This window comes from Myxocyprinus asiaticus, chromosome 18, assembly GCF_019703515.2.
Source record: "Myxocyprinus asiaticus isolate MX2 ecotype Aquarium Trade chromosome 18, UBuf_Myxa_2, whole genome shotgun sequence".
Lineage (NCBI taxonomy): Eukaryota > Metazoa > Chordata > Actinopteri > Cypriniformes > Catostomidae > Myxocyprinus > Myxocyprinus asiaticus.
The window spans coordinates 5,748,117-5,769,873 of NC_059361.1; the positions used below are offsets into that span (position 1 = coordinate 5,748,117).

The window sequence follows — 21,757 nt, forward strand, 5'->3', positions numbered from 1 at the left end:
AATGGCTTAAAAAAAGAAAATCCACCTTTTGGAGTGACCCAGTCAGAGCCCAGACCTTAACCCAATAGAGATGCTGTCAAGAGAGCCGTTCACACCAGACATCATAAGAATATGGCTGAATTGAAACAGTTCTGTAAGGAAGTATGGTCCAAAATTCCTTCTGAACGTTGTCCAGGTCTAATCCGCAGATACTGAAAATGATTGGTTGAGGTTATTGCTGCCAAAGGAGGATCAACCAGTTATTAAATCCAAGGGTTCACTTTTTCCACAGCAATGTGATTGTTTAATGGGATGTGTTCAATAAAGACATCAAATATTATAAATATTTGTGTGTTTTTGGCTTACGCACATTGTGCTTTGTCTATACTTGTGACTGATCACATTATGACATATTAATGCAGAAAACCAGCTAAATCCAAAGGGTTCACATACTTTTTCTTGCTACTGTATATATGTATACACACACGCACGCATTGGTGGCCAAAAGTTTGGAATAATGTACAGATTTTGCTGTTTGGGAAGGAAATTGGTACTTTAATTCACCAAAGTGGCATTGAACTGATCATAATGTATAGTCAGGACATTACTGATGTAAAAAAACAGCACCATCACTTTTTGAAAAAAGTATTTTTTTATCAAATCTAGACAGGCCCCATTTCCAGCAGCCATCATTCCAACACCTTATCCTTGAGTAATCTTGCTAAATTGCTAATTTGGTACTAGAAAATCACTTGCCATTGTATCAAACACAGTTGAAAGCTATTTGGTTCATTAAATGAAGCTTAACATTGTCTTTGTGTTTGTTTTTGAGTTGTCACAGTATGCAATAGACTGGCATGTCTTAAGGTCAATATTAGGTCAAAAATGGCTAAAAAGAAACCGTTTCTCTAGAAACTCATCAGTCAATCATTGTTTTGAGGAATGAAAGCTATACAATGCTTGAAATTGCCAAAAAAACTGAAGATTTCATATAAAGGTGTACACTACAGTCTTCAAAGACAAAGGACAACTGACTCTAACAAGGACAGAAAGAGATGTGGAAGGCCAGATGTACAACTAAACAAGAGGATAAGTACATCAGAGTGTCTAGTTTGAGAAATAGATGCCTCATATGTCCTCAGCTGACAGCTTCATTGAATTCTACCCACTCAACACCAGTTTCATGTACAACAGTAAAGAGAAGACTCAGGGGTGCAGGCCTTATGGGAAGAATTGCAAAGAAAAAGCCACTTTTGAAACAGAAAATCAAAAAGAAAAGGTTAGAGTGGGCAAAGAAACAGACATTGGACAACAGATAATTGGAAAAGAGTGTTATGGATCTTAACCCCATTGAGCAGGGTTGCGGGTTGGTGCAGTTTTGGCGGCGTGAGGGGGACCTACACAATATTAGGCAGATGGTTTAAATGTTGTGGCTGATCGGTGTGTGTGTGTGTATATATGTGTGTGTATATTATATATGCCATTTTATATATATAAATATATATATATATATATATATATATATAAAATGGCATATACAGGTGCATCTCAATAAATTAGAATGTCATGGAAAAGTTCATTTATTTCAGTAATTCAACTCAAATTGTGAAACTCGTGTATTAAATAAATTCAATGCACACAGACTGAAGTAGTTTAAGTCTTTGGTTCTTTTAATTGTGATGATTTTGGCTCACATTTAACAAAAACCCACCAATTCACTATCTCAAAAAATTAGAATACATCATAAGACCAATAAAAAAAACATTTTTAGTGAATTGTTGGCCTTCTGGAAAGTATGTTCATTTACTGTATATGTACTTAATACTTGGTAGGGGCTCCTTTTGCTTTAATTACTGCCTCAATTCGGCGTGGCATGGAGGTGATCAGTTTGTGGCACTGCTGAGGTGGTATGGAAGCCCAGGTTTCTTTGACAGTGGCCTTCAGCTCATCTGCATTTTTTGGTCTCTTGTTTCTCATTTTCCTCTTGACAATACCCCATAGATTCTCTATGGGGTTCAGGTCTGGTGAGTTTGCTGGCCAGTCAAGCACACCAACACCATGGTCATTTAACCAACTTTTGGTGCTTTTGGCAGTGTGGGCAGGTGCCAAATCCTGCTGGAAAATGAAATCAGCATCTTTAAAAAGCTGGTCAGCAGAAGGAAGCCTGAAGTGCTCCAAAATTTCTTGGTAAATGGGTGCAGTGACTTTGGTTTTCAAAAAACACAATGGACCAACACCAGCAGATGACATTGCACCCCAAATCATCACAGACTGTGGAAACTTAACACTGGACTTCAAGCAACTTGGGCTATGAGCTTCTCCACCCTTCCTCCAGACTCTAGGACCTTGGTTTCCAAATGAAATACAAAACTTGCTCTCATCTGAAAAGAGGACTTTGGACCACTGGGCAACAGTCCAGTTCTTCTTCTCCTTAGCCCAGGTAAGACGCCTCTGACGTTGTCTGTGGTTCAGGAGTGGCTTAACAAGAGGAATACGACAACTGTAGCCAAATCCCTTGACATGTCTGTGTGTGGTGGCTCTTGATACCTTGACCCCAGCCTCAGTCCATTCCTTGTGAAGTTCACCCAAATTCTTGAATCGATTTTGCTTGACAATCATAAGGCTGCGGTTCTCTCGGTTGGTTGTGCATCTTTTTCTTCCACACTTTTTCCTTCCACTCAACTTTCTGTTAACATGCTTGGATACAGCACTCTATGAACAGCCAGCTTCTTTGGCAATGAATGTTTGTGGCTTACCCTCCTTGTGAAGGGTGTCAATGATTGTCTTCTGGACAACTGTCAGATCAGCAGTCTTCCCCATGATTGTGTAGCCTAGTGAACCAAACTGAGAGACCATTTTGAAGGCTCAGGAAACCTTTGCAGGTGTTTTGAGTTGATTAGCTGATTGGCATGTCACCATATTCTACTTTTTTGAGATAGTGAATTGGTGGGTTTTTGTTAAATGTGTGCCAAAATCATCACAATTAAAAGAACCAAAGACTTAAACTACTTCAGTCTGTGTGCATTGAATTTATTTAATACACGAGTTTTACAATTTGAGTTGAATTACTGAAATAAATTAACTTTTCCATGACATTCTAATTTATTGAGATGCACCTGTATAATAGCACTGTATCAGCATCTGCCATTGGAAAAACCCATATTAGTCGACCACTGTGTGTTTGTATTGTGGGATACATAATAAGAGAAGTATAACATTTGTGTGTATATTTGTTTGTTTGGCTCACCACACAGTTCTCCCAGTTCTCCTGGAGCCTCTCCTCCCATTTCTGTCCTTCTCCCTCCCTCTTCTTCCTCCGGCCTCCTCTGAGAAAAATGTCTTCACTGTTAACAGACAGCTCCTCTTCAGCAGGCCCTGTTTGATGACATCACCGAAGGTCTGTGCCCAGTGATTATATTGATACACTGTTAAATATTTGCGAATGCAGTGTGAAAAGTCACCATGAATGACCCCTTACCCTCTCTGACCCTGGGACAGGCCAGCTGGTCTCCGCGGACATCATGCTCTTCTAACCAGTGCCACGAGGCAAACCTGAACCGGCTGGACGGCAGCTACATATAACATTGTGAGATGGTGACAACATTCAACACACCATACAGACACATGTGCTGTCAATCAAATCAGAATTTGCAATTACTATGCTAACTAAAGTAAACCTTTTTCTGACAAATATCAACAGACCACATAAACCAAGGTAATGTATGCACTAAGGATGTGCCAGAAGCTGAATACCTTATTCGGAAAGCCACGAATAATGACTTCAAAATGAATAATGAATTCATTCGAATAATAGAAAAAATATTCGGAAGACCGATCATCCAACGAGCACAGGTATTAAGTGATATTTTAAATAAACATATAGAAAATTACAAAGCAATGATGAGTCTCTGAAGCCAATATTACTACAGTGTAAACCTTATGAATGAAAATGCACATGGTATGATTTCAAGTTCAGATCGGATGGCCGCAGCATCGACTAAGTTTCAGTCTCTGTTAATTGTGTGCCTCACAGAAAGCTAATCTTGTCAAGAGTAACATTAACAAAAAAACTATATCATACACATTTTCCACTTTTTAACATTTCTGTTTTCAACACCAAATGTTTCTCACAATTCACACGTAAGGATTAGGAATCCAACCTGAGCGCAATGTTGAATTCCTAACCAGAGAAGTGATGATTTTATAGTGGAGCTCGTCTGTGCGTCTCTTAAAGCTGACCATATTTATATCCACATCACCAATTAAGCTAATTGCATGGTTTAGCCTTTATTCCCAAGCAGTTTAAATGTTCCATAGAGGTTTAAATACTTGTAAATCTATTCAGATTATTCTTGCCCATTGGGGATCACAGAGAAACCAAACATGCACATTTTTTCGCTATTGCTATTTATTCCACTGCATTTCACTAATTCTGCACATGTAATTTAACTAAATAATTACGTCTTCAGCATTGTTGAAATATGTGCACACAAAATAAGCCTCGATTGTAGCCTATCATAAAACTTTCTGATATAGATTTACGGTGCTTTCACCTTTTGTAGGCATATACATTTTTTTCTCATTTCTTTTAATGTTTGTATTTGTATTTAATATTCGCTGAAAAATGTGTGCTTGAAATTTCACAATTGCTTGATACCTCATGCCCTCCAAATAACATTGTTATACTTGCACACTGCACAGACATAAACGAAAATTCTGTTTCAGCAGATATTAATGTCAGAAATACCAGGAAAAACCAAAGTTAAAAACATGTTCCACAGTTATTGTAGCCTACATATCCAGCTTCATCTGGAGAGAAAAAATAAAGAATATATCAATAACAATGAAATAATTATAATAATAACAATAATTACAATTAATAATAATAATAATAATAATAATATTATTATTATTATTATTAATAATAATAATAATAATAATAATAATAATAATAATAATATTTAAATAGGCTTATCTGAGGCATATTTTATATACAGAAACTATGTAAGAGAGTTACATTTTAAAATTAGTTTTGAGACACTTCTGGTTTAAGCTATGCCCACATCCGGTTCTATCCGAATACAGAACCAGATACAGATAATTTTGTCATAGTAACAGATACAGACACAGATAATGGCTTCACTGCACACCCCTAGCATGCACATTCTGACTTTCACCTGTGTCCTACTGATAGGCTGGTATACACTGACGGCCAAAAGTTTGGAATAATATACAGATTTTGCTGTTTCGGAAGGAAATTTGTACTTTAATTCACCAAAGTGGCATTCAACTGATCACAAAGTATAGTCAGGACATTACTGATGTAAAAAACGGCACCATCACTTTTTGAAAAAAGTCATTTTTGATCAAATCTAGACAGCCGCCATCAGTCCAACACCTTATCCTTGAGTAATCATGCTAAATTGATCATTTGGTACTAGAAAATCACTTGCCATTATAACAAACACAGTTGAAAGATATTTGGTTCATTAAATGAAGCTTAATATTGTTTTGTTTTTTTTGTTTTTTTCGAGTTGCCACAGTATGCAATAGACTGGCATGTCTTAAGGTCAATATTAGGTCAAATATGGCAAAAAAGAAACAGCTTTCTCTAGAAACTCGTCAGTCAATCATTGTTTTGAGGAATGAAGATTTCATACAAAGGTGTTCACTACAGTCTTCAAAGACAAAGGACAACTGGCTCTAACAAGGACAGAAAGAGATGTGGAAGGCCAGATGTACAACTAAACAAGAGGATAAGTACATCAGAGTCTCTAGTTTGAGAAATAGACGCCTCACATGTCCTCAGCTGACAGCTTCATTGAATTCTACCCACTCAACACCAGTTTCATGTACAACTGTAAAGAGAAGACTCGGGTGCAGGCCTTATGGGAAGAACTGCAAAGAAAAAGCCACTTTTGAAACAGAAAATCAAAAAGGTTAGAGTGGGCAAAGAAACACAGACATTGGACAACAGATAATTGGAAAAGAGTGTTATGGAGCTTTTGTGGGATCAGCTAGACTGTAAGGTGCGTGAGAAGTGCCCAACAAGACAGCCGCATCTATGGCAAGTGCTACAGGAAGTGTGGGGTGAAATGTCACCTGAGTATCTGGACAAACTGACAGCTAGAATGTCAATCTGCAAAGCTGTCATTGGAGCACATGGAGGATTTTTTGATGAGAACTCTTTGAAGTAGTTTTTTTTTTCAAATTGTAATAGTAATTTTTCACATTATTAATGTCCTGATTATATATTGTGTTCAGTTAAATGCCACTTTGGTGAATAAAAGTACCAATTTCTTTCCATAAGGGCAAAATCTGTACATTATTCCAAACTTTTGGCTGCCATTGAATATGCCTGGCAGATTAATCATTCAGTATTTGATTTTATCAGCATTGGTCTATAGCCATGTTGGCATGGCCGATAAATATAACTGGACAGTTTGAAATTGTATGTAAAATGAGTAAAATTTTTATAAAATAAGTTCATTTAATATATAAATAATCATTCATACCAACCCATCTCACTCAACCACTAATGTGTACCCATAGTCTATACAAATTTTAAGTTTCATATCTATACTTAACTACACGAAGCATGAAAACTAAATTTTTTATTTTCCTGTAAAACACAGTGTATATTATACTAGTCTAGTGGTAATCATTGTATATTTGTAAAACATGATATAACCTCATAAATAACCATTTAAACATTCAAATTATATATTATACATTGTAGTTACAGCAGCCGCACATTGTAAGGGAAGCATAAAAATGCCATTTATTTCTGTCTTACTCCTACATACTGTATTGTAATCTAACATAAATATACACAGCTAAATCTAAGACACGCACTCGTATAGAGAAGTAGGCACTCACTGGTGTGGCAACAATGCCAGAGTCTGGAGTCAGTTCCACAGAGACAGGAGTGTGTGTGACACTTAATTCTGAGCAATTGGAGTGCGACTTGGGAAAACTGTCACTGCTGGTGTTCACTCCTGAGGAACTAGAGAGAGAAATTGTTTAAATCGTTAACAAACATTAAAAAAGCCCAATATTTAACAGATCAGTACTTTATTCAGATATGACTGTAAATGAAAGTACACAGTATATAGCAGTAACCTGCAAGTGTTACCGTAAGGAGCTATTTCAACCTGATCTAACAGTATCGGGCCGACAGGTGGTGCTAATCACGGGGGGAAGAAACATGATGGTATTATAGACCAATCCTTTGTCAACGTCACCGCTTACATCACACGTGGACGTGGTGGCCAGAACCATGTGCAAACAATACATTTCTATCAGATTCCGTCGTTGAAAAATGATTTCAAAGGCTCTCATAGACAGCTGTGGCTTCAAGCCATCAACAGAGCTGACTGGACTGAGGAGATCATTTCAACTCACGGCTTTGCAGCAAAAATTTATAGGGAACATTATTTCAGGTATCCAAGACAGATTAGAGTGCAACAAGAATATTTATATATATATATATATATATTTTTCTTTTTATGAGTGCATGGTCAAGTGCTCATGAAAAAGATGTGTCTTTAGCCGGTTTTTGAAGACAGAGAGTGAGTCAGCTTCATGGATGGAGTTGGGAAGGTCATTCCACCAACGAGGCACAGTTAAACCGAATGCTCGGGACAGTGATTTGGTGCCTCTTTTTGTTGGTACAACAATGCGTCGCTCATTAGCCGACCGCAGGCTTTGGTGGGAACGTAGCTCTGCAGAAATGATTTTAGGTATGCTGGAGCAGACCCAGTGACTGTTCTGTATGCCAGGATCAGAACCTTGAATTTGATACGTGCATCAACCGGCAGCCAGTGAAGAGAGACAAGGAGTGGTGTAACATGCGCTCTCTTTGCTCTCTTTTAATTGTATAGCTAGGTATATTTGTGTGTTTATGATGGTTTTGTGTCATGCTTTCGTTTTATCATCTAATCTTTTAAACAGTTTGCCGGCTTTCTGCCACCACTTACTGCGCACACATTGAAATTTTGGTAAACAATGGGATTGGACTATCCAACAACCACTTGCTTGATCTGCGCAAAAGTATCTTATCTTTACAATGAATATAGCCGATCTGACCAATTCTAAAATACTGCTTTTAAATTTGCTGACAAATTAAAACGGTTTCAGTTTTTATAATTTGCAAATTTGCGATCACAACAACCAGTAAAAAGATTAAAAAGAACACTATATCTTTTGAAAGGTCTTGATTGCTAGAATACAATGAGCAAATTTGTTTTACTCAGAGATCAAACTACAGTGAGTTTAAGTATTTTTATATTCTTTGACATTTTTTGCATTCATAGTTTTTCAGTTATTTATTTATTTATTTCAGTTATTCTATTTTAATGTGGAATAAAACACCTGAATACTTGCTTGGAGAGATTTTTGGACACTTAGAGAAATGAAAGGCCACTAGCATTCCAAATGATTTAACTTTTGATTCCTTTGTAGTATCAACTCCAATTTTGTTGTCATTTTATTATGCTATCATAGTTTTTTTTTTTAAAGTTTTTTTATCTTTCATTGTGGCTCTCTTACTTTTGGCCTGTTATGTGTTCAATAGATCCAATTCATGTTCAATGTAAATTATTTATTGTTAGAAATAAGAACAAGAAATAGCTTTTGTACCACTTTTGTACCTTCTGTTTTAAACACAGTTCCTAAGCAAAAGCGTGATCTGATGGCAAAATAAGGCAAGTGGCAAAATATCAGTATCGGCCCATAGTTTTTGTTACACAGATTGGTGTATCCCAATTAAATAATATTTTTGACCTGAATAAAACCAGTTAATTTAGATGTTACCACATGAGGCACATTTTAGCTTAACTTTTTCAGTACACCTGAATCAACTATTTGAATGTTTAGTAACTACTGATCTGTTGAGAAGTTTGTCCCTACTGCTGTCTTCAAACCTAGTGAGTTTTCTACCTAGAAAGCATTTTTGGTCATCATACAATGTAAAAATTCAAATTGTGCAGCTGTTATCTAAAGGAGATTTTTCTCCCTGGCCAAACCCTTCAAAAACAGCCTGATCTCATGATCATCATGGCAACATTTTTGCAAAATGAAATTATGTGTTGGGATGGTATTGCGCAGGTGATGAGCTGTGCCTGGTTTTCTCCAGACATGACGCTTGGAATTGAGGCCAAACAGTTCAATCTTTGTTTCATCAGACCAGAGAATCTTGTTTCTAGCTGTCTGAGTGTCTTTTAGGTGTTTTTTTGTGTGTCTTGCACTGAGGAGAGGCTTCTGTGTGGCCACTCTGCTATAAAGCCCAGATCGGTGGAGTGTTGTAGTGATGGTTGTCCTTCTGCAAGTTTCTCCCATCTCCACACATGATCTCTGGAGCTCAACCAGAGTGACCATCGGGTTCTTGGTCACCTCTCTTACAAAGGCCTTTCTCCCCTGATTGCTCAGTTTGGCCGGGCGGCCAGCTCTAAGAAGAGTCCTGATTGTTCCAAACTTCTTCCATTTAAGAATGATGGAGGCCACTGTGCTCTTGGGAACCTTCAAGGCAGCCAGAATTTTTTTTTTTTTTTTTGTAGCCTTCCCCAGATCTGTGCCTCAACACAATCCTGTCTCTGAGCTCTGCAGGCAGTTCCTTTGACCTCATGGCTTGGTTTTTGCTCTGATATGCATTTTCAGATGCGAGACCTTATATAGACAGGTGTGTGCCTTTCCAAATCATGTCCAATCAATTGAATTTGCCAAAGACGGACTCCAATCAAAGCGTAGAAACGTCTCAAAGATGATCCAGAGAAATGGGATGCACCTGAGCTAAATTTCAAGTGTCATTGCAAAGGGTCTGAATACTTATATCAATGTGATATTTCAGCTTTTTCTTTTTAATAAATTTGCAAAGTTATTAAAATTCTGTTTGTTTGTTTTTTTTTTGTTTGTTTGTTTTTTTTTGCTTTGTCATTATGGAATATGGAGTGTAGATTGATGTGAAAAAATAAATATTTGAAAGCGTTTTAGCATAGGGCTGCAACATAACTAAATGTAAAAAAATTAAGGGGTCTGAATGCACTGTAAATAATGGGGTAGTACTTGGTTAACCCCCCCCACCCCCCCCCAGTTCACAAAACTATACCAAAAAATGCTGCACACACCAGTGATGCCCATATCTGCTGTCTAGGTAGGCAGCTCAGTAGGTTTTGAGACAAAGCATGTGTGTAATGAGAGCCAGCGCGTCCTTACATCCGCTGTGCCGAGGTTCTGGTGTACATTACCCTGAACTCTGCACCCTAATCCGGATTAAAGCCATCCATCCCCAGAACAGCACGACATTCGAGCACACCGGCCCATTATATCACAAGATTTTATAAGATGTGCTCGAATGGTAAAAATACGGAGTAATAGGTATTAATTAATGTTAAACTAAATGCACTAAAAGTCTGATTATTTTATGGAACTACTTAGTGTACATACACATTGCTTTTGTATTTGCTTAAGTGGTCACAGTAACGTGTAATACAATGAATCGAATATATGTGTAAAAACTATACAAATATCATCATAATTTTACTAGTAGTCAACGAATAAATCAGCTTTTAACCTTAATCTCCATGTCCCCGCAAGAAAAGCATCTATTAACATGAAATATACAAATATAAGACACATTTAACAAGGATCTGCTACCTGTTCCAGTCGTGTTTAGAAGTTCCTACCTTTCGGACATGTCCCTTTGGCATTTGAGTCGCAGTTAAAGTATCGATTAATGTAGAATATCGTGCGGTTTCCCATTGAGGATGGATGGACGGTCGTGTTTGAGTGCAACAGGTGAGTGTGAGTTGTGCGCGTGCGCGTGGCAGCGTCAGGTGCACTGATCTGCAAGCGAAGGTCAGATAGGGCAGCAGGTGCGCACGTTGAGTGGCAGTGTGTGTCTAAGGTTGCACTTCAGTGACTTTTGGAAAATGTCAAAGTGTTCATATAGCGGTACACCTGTTTTATATATATATATATATATATATATATATATATATAAGTTAACCTAAAAATGTGCTTCATGTTGTTTTATTTAGGTTTGGTCTGGTTTAATTCAAGTCAAAACTATATTATTTAACATCACTGAATCAGCCTGAATACATTAGGTTACAATAACAACACTAACTTCAAGGGTTAGATCAAGTAGAAATGGATCTTTGAGGTAACAATTCCATGTTCCACTTTTCAGTGTAGGGGGGGTCCAAAGTCTGAGACCAGAGGTTAAAACAATTCTGTTGCATTTCTCTGATTCAATTCATTATTTGAAAAATTATATTATTAGCATAATTAAATGAAGAGTTGAATTGAAAATGTAACTCAGATTTCAAGATTTATTGCATATGCCATGTCCACCTTTTGCTTTAATATCAGCATGCACTCAAGCTGGCATGGACTCCAAAAGTTTGATCCGTTATCTGTTATATTAAAATGTTCGTATTCACACACACGTTCCACATTCCACACACGGACAGCCAGAAAGTGTCCAAATACCTTTTTAAGCATCATTTTGAATGGCATATCTATGTTTTATCATTAAATCTTCCTTATTGTAAATCAAACATTACGTCTTATATTAAATCAAAATCTTACATCAACCCTAGAACGCATATGTGGGTCAAAAATTGCATGGCTGTCTACTTTTTAACTATAATTTTTTTTACATGAAGTGGTGTTTTGAACCGTTTCTCCAGGTATTCCTCAATTAAAGGGATAGTTCACCCCAAAATGTCCATACTCTCATCATTTACTAACCTTAATATCATCCCAGATGTGTATGACTTTCTGTCTTCTGCTGAACACAACTGAAGATTTTGGAAACATTTCTCAGCTCTGTAGGTCCATAAAATGAAAGTGAATGATGATCAGAACTTTGAAGTTCCAAAAAGCACATAAAGGCAGCATAAAAGTAATCCATAAGACTCCAGTGGCTAAATCCATACCTTTAGAAGTGATATGATAGGTGTGGGTGAGAAACAGATCAATATTAAAGTCATTTTTATTATAAATGTTTCTCCCTGCCCAGTAGGTGGCGATATGCACGAAGAATGCAAATTTCCAAAAACAAAAGATGAATGTGGAAGTGAAAATGAAAGTTGAGATTAATAGCATATTTATTTTACACTTCTCAGTGTGTTTGAACCTGCAACTTTGATTTTTTTTTCAGTGCACTTCACCACTACGAACAACAAATCTACATAGTGAAATATAGAAAAATAGTGTCATACAGCAATATAGAGTACATAAGGTTGTCTTTTTTTTCAAGTTTGTATACTCAATTTTCTGTAAATACTTTTTATCTTAGTCAATATGTATGTGTTTGTGTGGATAGAGTAGTTGAGAAATTGAGTAGTAAGTGAAATATGATTTCTGTAATTTATCAAATACAAACGTCTCTTTTATGCGCCGATCAGTGCTGCTGTAAGCCCAAATAGCTAAAAACTTTATATCTGCTTTTACTTTAGACAGTTTTTTTTTTTTTTTTTTTAAGAAAAAAGAGCCATTTTTTATTTTTCTGTGAGCTTGTTTGGCTGAATAATCCAATGTTATTTCTTAAATGTCCAGAACAAAATATGCAATCCAGCAGGAAAAGCATGTTTATTGATGATACAATGTTATATATCACCACAAAGGGAAGGATCGCAGCTTTCTAATGTAATTTAAATGGAGCTTCTAGTCCACTCAGAGGCCAATATATTCTATGAAATAATGAGGGTGGTGCATGAACTGAAAGTTAGACTAAATGTCTATGGACGAGAACATCTGTGAGAGCTAAAATGCATTAGAGTGCCACCTACATTTCAAATCTGTATATCGTGAAGAAATGTGATAAGAGATAATTCTTTTTTCTAGTGCTTGTTGCCATCTAGGGGAATGAAATAAGACTTTTCAAAGTGAGGCAGAGTGAACTGAACCAGAATTACATGTTTACAAAGTTAGGACAACAACAACAATTTTTTATTATCATAAAATGTTAAATCAAACTTCATTTTGGGACGTTTTGCAAAATTCTTCTGCATTGAGATTCATACATTTTTAAGTATTGCTCAAGTGTCATTCATCAACTGTAAACTATCCTTCACTGTTAGTAATATTATAGCTATTATCTGTCTTTGAGGGTTTATTGTTAGTGTATTTAATAAAGCCCTGAAGGAATCCAGTTTAAGGTGTCAGCTGTGTTTTGGAACATGGTAGCTGGTTTTTAGCTGGTCCAAGCATGTTTAGGTGGTTGACCAGTTGGACCTCCATCTGGTGGGCTGGTAGACCTTCGTGGTCAAGAAGTGGCATTTAGACATGCCACTTTGAATGTCTAAAATCAAAGGTTATTTTAGACAGTGCTTTGACAGTGTATGTACAGTATATTGTGTTTATCTGTGCGTATATCTTGAATTTTCAACATGGCAGTCACAGAAATAGCAAAAGAGGAAAGGTTGAAGACATTCATCTTTATTTCTGAAATAGAGAATACAGCTGGTATTTTTATCAATATACCAAATGCATTCTTGCTCAGTCCGCCTGAGTCTCCATGGTAACAGTGCTGCACTACCTGTACATTCACAACCTTTCATTAAATCAAAAACTCAGTCACAACATTAAAACCACCTGCCTAATATTGCATTGGTCCCCCTTGTGCCACCAAAACAGTGCCAACCTGCATCTCAGAATAGCATTCTGAGATGATATTCTTCTCACCACAATTGTACAGAGTGGTTATCTGATTTACCATAGACTTTGTCAGTTCAAACCAGTCTGGCCATTCTCTGTTGACCTCTCTCATCAACAAGGTGTTTCCGTCCACAGAACTGCCGCTCACTGGATGTTTTTTTGTTTTTGGCACCATTCGGTGTAAATTCTAGAGACTGTTATGTGTGAAAATCCCAGGAGATCAGCAGTTACAGAAATACTCAAACCAGCCCATCTGGCACCAACAATCATTCATTATCTAATCAGTCAATCATGTGGCAGCAGTGCAGTGCTTAAAATCATGCAGATACGGGTCAGGAGCTTCAGTTAACATTCACATTAACCATCAGAATGGGGAAAAAATGTGATCTCAGTGATTTGGACCGCGGCATGATTGTTGGTGCCAGAAGGGCTGGTTTGAGTATTTCTGTAACTGCTGATCTCCTGGGATTTTCACACACAACAGTCTCTAGAATTTACACCGAATGGTGACAAAAACAATAAACATCCAGTGAGCGGCAGTTCTGCGGACAGAAACGCCTTGTTGATGAGAGAGGTCAATAGAGAATGGCCAGACTGGTTCGAACTGACAAAGTTTACGGTAACTCAGATAACCGCTATGTACAATTGTGGTGAGAAGAATGCTATTCTGAGATAAGGGTTGGCGCTGTTTGGCTGCATGAGGGAGACCTACACAATATTAGGCATGTGGTTTTAATGTTGTGACTGATCGGTGTATAATAAGGCATATTAGTATGTCAGCAGTACATCAGCCATGTACAAAACCAAAAAACATAGGAAAAGGAATTAAATGTCCAAGTCTACATATATAGAACTGCACACATCCTCGCAATAAATATCAATGTTTCTCTACGGAAAACACAATAGCAAATATACAAGTCTGAGAAGACTAAAGGACCGAATGATGCTGGTGCCGAATAAGAGGTGTGATAAAACGTGTAGATGGAATGGAGTGAGAATAAGTTCAAATGGCCACGAAGACCGATTTACCTCAAATATTTACAACGCTGTATTTCCTGGTGTGGTTAAAGCTTACAAGTATCAAAACACAATCACTTTTAATATATAAATATTCTGTTTATATAATATTTTCTCATGTGTTTAGAAAATCATTGCAACGTAATGAGTTAACAACTCGCTTTCTGTGATGGCGTGACTTGTGGTTCGTTGAAGGTAAGCATTAACTCGGTTAAGTGTCACATTTAAGTTCTGGGGTTTTACATGTCAAAGTTGTTGTCAAAGGGCTCGATGACTTCAGGGGTCATGACTCGGCCCATGAAAAGAACGGAACCTACGAGACAACAAAGGAAAATTATTATAAACTGATACATTAAACATATATAATGTATGATGTATAATATTTAATACAGTGGCCCAAAAATAAGTATTTGAACGCTTAAGTCTCACTTAAAAATGCATATATTTCACTGCAATATCCAGTTTAAAAAAGCACAATTTTCTCTGCAAAACTGTAAAAAACGAAATGTTTTTCTTTTTGGTTCATTCTGAGCAGATGATGACATATAATAGATGACACACTTATATGCTGAAAATACATTTGCATAAATGTTTTTTACTGATATAAAAAGGTCACATATATGCAAACAGTATATGCAACATAGGCCTATATTTCAAAATATGACAAAAATTGTCATTTTCATATATGTAACATATTTTTTTAAACACTTGTGGAATTTAAATTTGTACATAAATGCTCAAATACATGAACTCTAGTATTTGTTCATATATGGCCATATATCATATTTCAATATCAGACAATGTAATAATTGCAGAAGTCATAATTATTAAAGCCTCATTTGTTTTTTTTAGCTTACAGATTTACTGCATGTCTATTTTAAACTTAGAAAAGTTGTATTGCATGTTCTGAGGCAGAACATTTTCATACAAAAAATAATTAAGGGTCTTACCCACCCACAGGTTTCACCTAAATGTATGGTTGTAATTCTTTTTTTCTTTTTTTTCTTTTTTTTTTGCTTGCTAACTGCATATTCAGGAATTGTGCACTAGAATATTTACATGTAACTGCATTGAATGTAATTAACACAATTATAGAGGTGTATAATGATGATTTGTGAGTTTTTACTGCAAAACAACCCCCCCAAAAAATGCTGCAAATTGCAGCACAAAATTTGAGAAAACCCACAGCAAATTCAGTCATTTTGGTCCGCAAAAATCAGGAAAAAGTGCTGTGAAATCATTAGTTTGAAACTGATAAATTAGAAAAATGTGTACATGTTTTATTAATGTCTGACATCCAGAAAGTGAAAAAATACTTTTCAGCTTCATCTTAAAAAAAAAAATAAAAAAAAATATATATATATATATATATACACAGGTGCATCTCAATAAATTAGAATGTCATGGAAAAGTTCATTTATTTCAGTAATTCAACTCAAATTGTGAAACTCGTGTATTAAATAAATTCAATGCACACAGACTGAAGTAGTTTAAGTCTTTGGTTCTTTTAATTGTGATGATTTTGGCTCACATTTAACTAAAACCCACCAATTCACTATCTCAACAAATTAGAATACATCATAAGACCAATAAAAAAAACATTTTTAGTGAATTGTTGGCCTTCTGGAAAGTATGTTCATTTACTGTATATGTACTCAATACTTGGTAGGGGCTTCTTTTGCTTTAATTACTGCCTCAATTCGGCGTGGCATGGAGGTGATCAGTTTGTGGCACTGCTGAGGTGGTATGGAAGCCCAGGTTTCTTTGACAGTGGCCTTCAGCTCATCTGCATTTTTTGGTCTCTTGTTTCTCATTTTCCTCTTGACAATACCCCATAGATTCTCTATGGGGTTCAGGTCTGGTGAGTTTGCTGGCCAGTCAAGCACACCAACACCATGGTCATTTAACCAACTTTTGGTGCTTTTGGCAGTGTGGGCAGGTGCCAAATCCTGCTGGAAAATGAAATCAGCATCTTTAAAAAGCTGGTCAGCAGAAGGAAGCATGAAGTGCTCCAAAATGTCTTGGTAAATGGGTGCAGTGACTTTGGTTTTCAAAAAACACAATGGACCAACACCAGCAGATGACATTGCACCCCAAATCATCACAGACTGTGGAAACGTAACACTGGACTTCAAGCAACTTGGGCTATGAGCTTCTCCACCCTTCCTCCAGACTCTAGGACCTTGGTTTCCAAATGAAATACAAAACTTGCTCTCATCTGAAAAGAGGACTTTGGACCACTGGGCAACAGTCCAGTTCTTCTTCTCCTTAGCCCAGGTAAGACGCCTCTGACGTTGTCTGTGGTTCAGGAGTGGCTTAACAAGAGGAATACGACAACTGTAGCCAAATTCCTTGACACGTTTGTGTGTGGTGGCTATTGATGCCTTGACCCCAGCCTCAGTCCATTCCTTGTGAAGTTCACCCAAATTCTTGAATCGATTTTGCTTGACAATCATAAGGCTGCGGTTCTCTCGGTTGGTTGTGCATCTTTTTCTTCCACACTTTTTCCTTCCACTCAACTTTCTGTTAACATGCTTGGATACAGCACTCTGTGAACAGCCAGCTTCTTTGGCAATGAATGTTTGTGGCTTACCCTCCTTGTGAAGGGTGTCAATGATTGTCTTCTGGACAACTGTCAGATCAGCAGTCTTCCCCATGATTGTGTAGCCTAGTGAACCAAACTGAGAGACCATTTTGAAGGCTCAGGAACCCTTTGCAGGTGTTTTGAGTTGATTAGCTGATTGGCATGTCACCATATTCTACTTTTTTGAGATAGTGAATTGGTGGGTTTTTGTTAAATGTGAGCCAAAATCATCACAATTAAAAGAACCAAAGACTTCAGTCTGTGTGCATTGAATTTATTTAATACACGAGTTTCACAATTTGAGTTGAATTACTGAAATAAATGAACTTTTCCATGACATTCTAATTTATTGAGATGCACCTGTATATATATAATATATATATATATATATATATATATATATATATATATATATATATATATATATATATATATATATATATAGTTTTATAATTTAAAACCCAGGATACCTCTTTCTGTTAAATGTTTTGCTTGAAAAGTGTGCTGTCTTTCTTTAAAATAAATGTCACTTGGTTTGACATTTTAGTGTGGCTTAAGCATTAAAATACTCCTTGGGGCCACTGCGTTTCATATCATATTGTATGTACCTGTTTTTCTGTTTCTGATGACGAAGAAGAAGGGGTGGTCTGCCATCACCTGAGGGTACAACACCAGCGTCCTCGTCAATGCGATCATACCTGCAGAAAAAACAAAACATAGTAATGACAAAAGGATCTAACTAACACCGTATGATGACTTAGTCGACCTCACATGCTCTCATAAATCTCAATTACATAACAGAAGTTGAACAGGAGGGGGCGCGTTTTGCATTTGTCAGTGTACAGGATTCTCTAAACAATCTACTGCAGTGAAATACAAAAAAAAAGTACTTAGAAATCAGACAAGAAAAGAAAGACAGGAAGAATAGTACAGGCAAAGCAAAAGGTAAAAATAAGAAACAGTGATAAAGAGGTCTTTAAAGGGGAAAAAAATGAATTAGAAATGGCAAGAGATGAATGAAGCGTAAAGGAAGAGAGCGATAGAGTGAGAATATTAAAATGGATCATGTAAATAGAGATAAATTGTCACCTGATCCGGCCGCCCCTTCGGCTCCTTCCTCTGTCACTTCCAAGTACGCTTTCTGCACTGCCTTACCGATAAACAGATCCTGTCTTTCTGTAGATAAACAGAGAAGACAGAAAATTAGAAAAGTATGAATATGCTAAGCATCTCCACACACTTTGAATTATTCATTTATTTATTGTCTGGTGTAATTAGGGATGCAGAGCAGAGTGGCTTTGTGTATAATGAACATACTGTACAGTTCATTCACACACATTAAAGATTCAAGGGCATATGTAATACTAAATGAAAAAATAAAGTAAAAACAAAATATGTTGAAATAAAAATGTTGAATTCACATATATACCAACCCTATACAATAATAAATTGTTAAAATATAATAATTTTTTTTTTATTATAATAGCAGGAACTAAAAACGATTCAAGGAACGAAAACGAAAACCAGAAAAGAACAAAAAAAAAAATTGCAGCACGTAACCAAAAACAGGAACAAAATCCCTTACAATTGTTCCGGAGCGAAAACATTATTTTCAAAATACAACCGGTTAGTTTTGTTGCAGTATTGTTTTCATGAAACCAAAGACTAAATGGTTTATCGCAGTTAATTTTAAGAGTTACACCACTTCCTGTTGCCCGAAAAAATTAGGCTTCTCTCTTTTTAGTAGAACATAAGCATTATTTAGGCTACTGTATACTGTGCTTTCTGTGATTTCTATTTTTTTTTATCACATATGTATGCTTATTTTTGGCGAGGCAAGTCCCTTATTTTGAGCATGTTTTTCTAAAACAGGTGCCTTGTTTCTATGTGAGATCTAGAAACACTGCTACAAGTATATCACCCACCCTTAGTACAAAGTACTGTCATTTTAAAAAGAACGTTATTAATCGTTCTTTAATTTCGTTCTAACCGGTTACCATTTGGAAAGGAGGCTGTGAAACACTGGAACAGGAGCAAAAAAATACAGTTTCTGCTCAGAACAAACTGAAATTAACATTTCATTTTTAGTCCCTGCATAATAGTATCATATTTATTTATTTTTTTAAATGGATGTTTCCCCTTTTTTTTTTCCACTGTACATTTTAATATTGTGTTTCTATTCTGAAAATCTTAAATATCTTTGCCTTAAAAAATGGATAGTTCTGACTAAATTCTGATTGGACAAGCTGCATTCAAAGCCACTGTAAAATGCTGATCAACACACACCTGTGACTGAACGTACTTTTTTTTTTTCTCCCAAATTTGGAATGCCCAATTCCCAATGCACTCTAAGTCCTCGTGGTGGCGTAGTGACTCACCTCAATCTGGATGGCGGAGGACGAATCTCAGTTGCCTCCGCATCTGAGACCGTCAATCCGCGCATCTTATCACGTGGCTTGTTGAGCTCGTTACCGTGGAGACGTAGCGCGTGTGGAGGCTTCACGCTATTCTCCACGGCATCCACGCACAACTCACCATGCGCCCCACCGAGAGCGAGAACCACAAATTATAGCGACTACGAGGAGGTTACCCCATGTGACTCTACCCACCCTAGCAATCGGGCCAATTTGGTTGCTTAGGAGACCCAGCTGGAGTTACTCAGCATGCGTGACTGAACTTCCTATATTAACATACAATTTAGTAATTAATTCTTTATGAATGTTACAGTTCCTATATTGCTTTGCAACCGTAAACTATAATAAACTATCATACTTTGCAGAGAAATAGTTTATTCTGATTATTATGGTTACTTTTAATAATTGGAACAATTATTGAACATTGGTGTCTGCTTCATGCCTAAGAACGCCCATCATAGTCACTACATCTTATTGCTTTAATAACAACGTCCTGTCCTTTAGCTGTCAATCATGTTTTAGAGAACATCTGTGTACGTGTGCAGAATCCTAGAACGTTCTGATAGGTCAGTAGCTCTGAGTTGGCGTGCTTTATCGAGTACCTGCCATCTCAGCTGTCATGGCCGACAGATCAGCGTCTTTGGTGAAGATGTTCTTGATGCCAAGCTGCTGTAGTGTGTCTCTAAGATCGATCTTCTGCTCCACCTTAAATCTATAAGAGAGAATACACATGAACAGGTAAGTGTGAACTTTGTCCAAAAACAATCAGTTCAGTGGCCCCAATAAGTATTTGAACACTTAAAAGGAATACTTCAGGTTTGGTTTTAAATGACACCTTTTAAATCTCACCTGGGCAGGTAGACCTCCACCTTCTGTCTCTTGACATTGTTGGCCCACTCCTCCAGCAACTGAGCTTTGATGATGGGCTCCAGAGAGGCCAGAGGAACCTCTTGACGGGGCAACACAATCATCATGCTCATATCTTCACCTTCATAGAGCATCTCCAGAACCTGATACACTCCACCTGCCTCTGTGGTGCCATCACTGAACTCTCCTGAAGATGAAGAATGTGACGTTAAGTTGCATTAAGTGATAAGGAAATCTACTGTATATCTGAGGTAATGAAGAGGACTTCAGTATGATGTAGAACTGAATACTGAATGCTTGGATAATTCACATTGTGCATGTGGCTATGTGAAGTGTTTGTGAGTTCAGCTCTACTCATTTGAAATTTTATCATTCATAATGTCAGTTTGGACTTGTCCTCCAGCCAGTTTCAAAGCACGTCCTTCTTTTATGCAACGCTGCTTTTCAAATGTACAACAACCTGAAAATGCAGACTCTAAAAACAGCTCTGCGTCTCTCAGAGAAACATCTCAGATCATTTTCGTTCCAGTCTCACTGGCACTGTATCTCTTACTATTTTTCTCTCACTTTTCACCTTCAGTTCTTCTACTGAACATTTTTTATTTCTTCCACTCAGCTTGTTCTGTTTCTCTGCTTCTGCCAAATTCCTCCAACCCTTTCCTGCCTCCACATTTATCTTCATCTCTCTTTTGTTTTGTTGGAGGGCAGGAGCACTGCAGTGATTCTGCGGGACCTTAAAGACTCTACCTGACCAATCAGCAGTGAGCCATGAAGAAACTAAATTATTTAATCAAATACACAACAACATCTATCTATCTGTCTGTCTATCTGTCTGTCTGTCTGTCTGTCTTATCAATCAATCAATCAATCAGTCAGTAAGTCAGTCAGTCTGATCCAGGGGTGTACAAAGTCCAGCCCGCGGGCCATCTGCGGCCCTCTGATGCGGTCCACGAGAGACTTTCGAAATAGAACAGAATTAAGCCCACTATGGAGAAATTGTATGAAATTCATATTCTGGGCACTGGATGTCGCTATCACGTGCAGCCGCTATTCATAGCGCATCGTCTCCTCTGCGTTCAGTGTCGTCACCAGCAGAGTGAGGACACACTGTGGAAGAGACTGCTTAAAACACTTGCACATCTGTGCCTGATGCGCGCGCTCAGCTTGCACATGCACATCTGCAAAATAAAATGATCAAATAAAAATCGTATTTGTAACGCAAGTAACAACAGAA

The 21,757-nt window shown here is 37.1% G+C and overlaps 1 protein-coding gene across 3 annotated transcripts in view; it reads right to left on the bottom strand.

The window, feature by feature from the left end:
* Positions 1 to 14,282: 14,282 nt before the first annotated feature.
* LOC127455868 (neuroserpin-like) overlaps positions 14,283 to 21,757 on the bottom strand; it is a 42,273-nt gene continuing 34,798 nt past the window's right edge. For all 3 annotated transcript variants that reach the window (XM_051724006.1, XM_051724007.1, XM_051724005.1), the window contains exons 5-9: positions 20,506 to 20,710; positions 20,259 to 20,368; positions 18,332 to 18,418; positions 17,851 to 17,940; positions 14,283 to 14,971 (exon numbers count right to left, since the gene is read on the bottom strand). In XM_051724006.1, coding sequence (XP_051579966.1) covers positions 14,898 to 14,971; positions 17,851 to 17,940; positions 18,332 to 18,418; positions 20,259 to 20,368; positions 20,506 to 20,710 — 566 coding nt within the window. In that variant the 3' untranslated portion in view covers positions 14,283 to 14,897. The remainder of the gene's footprint in view (positions 14,972 to 17,850; positions 17,941 to 18,331; positions 18,419 to 20,258; positions 20,369 to 20,505; positions 20,711 to 21,757) is intronic.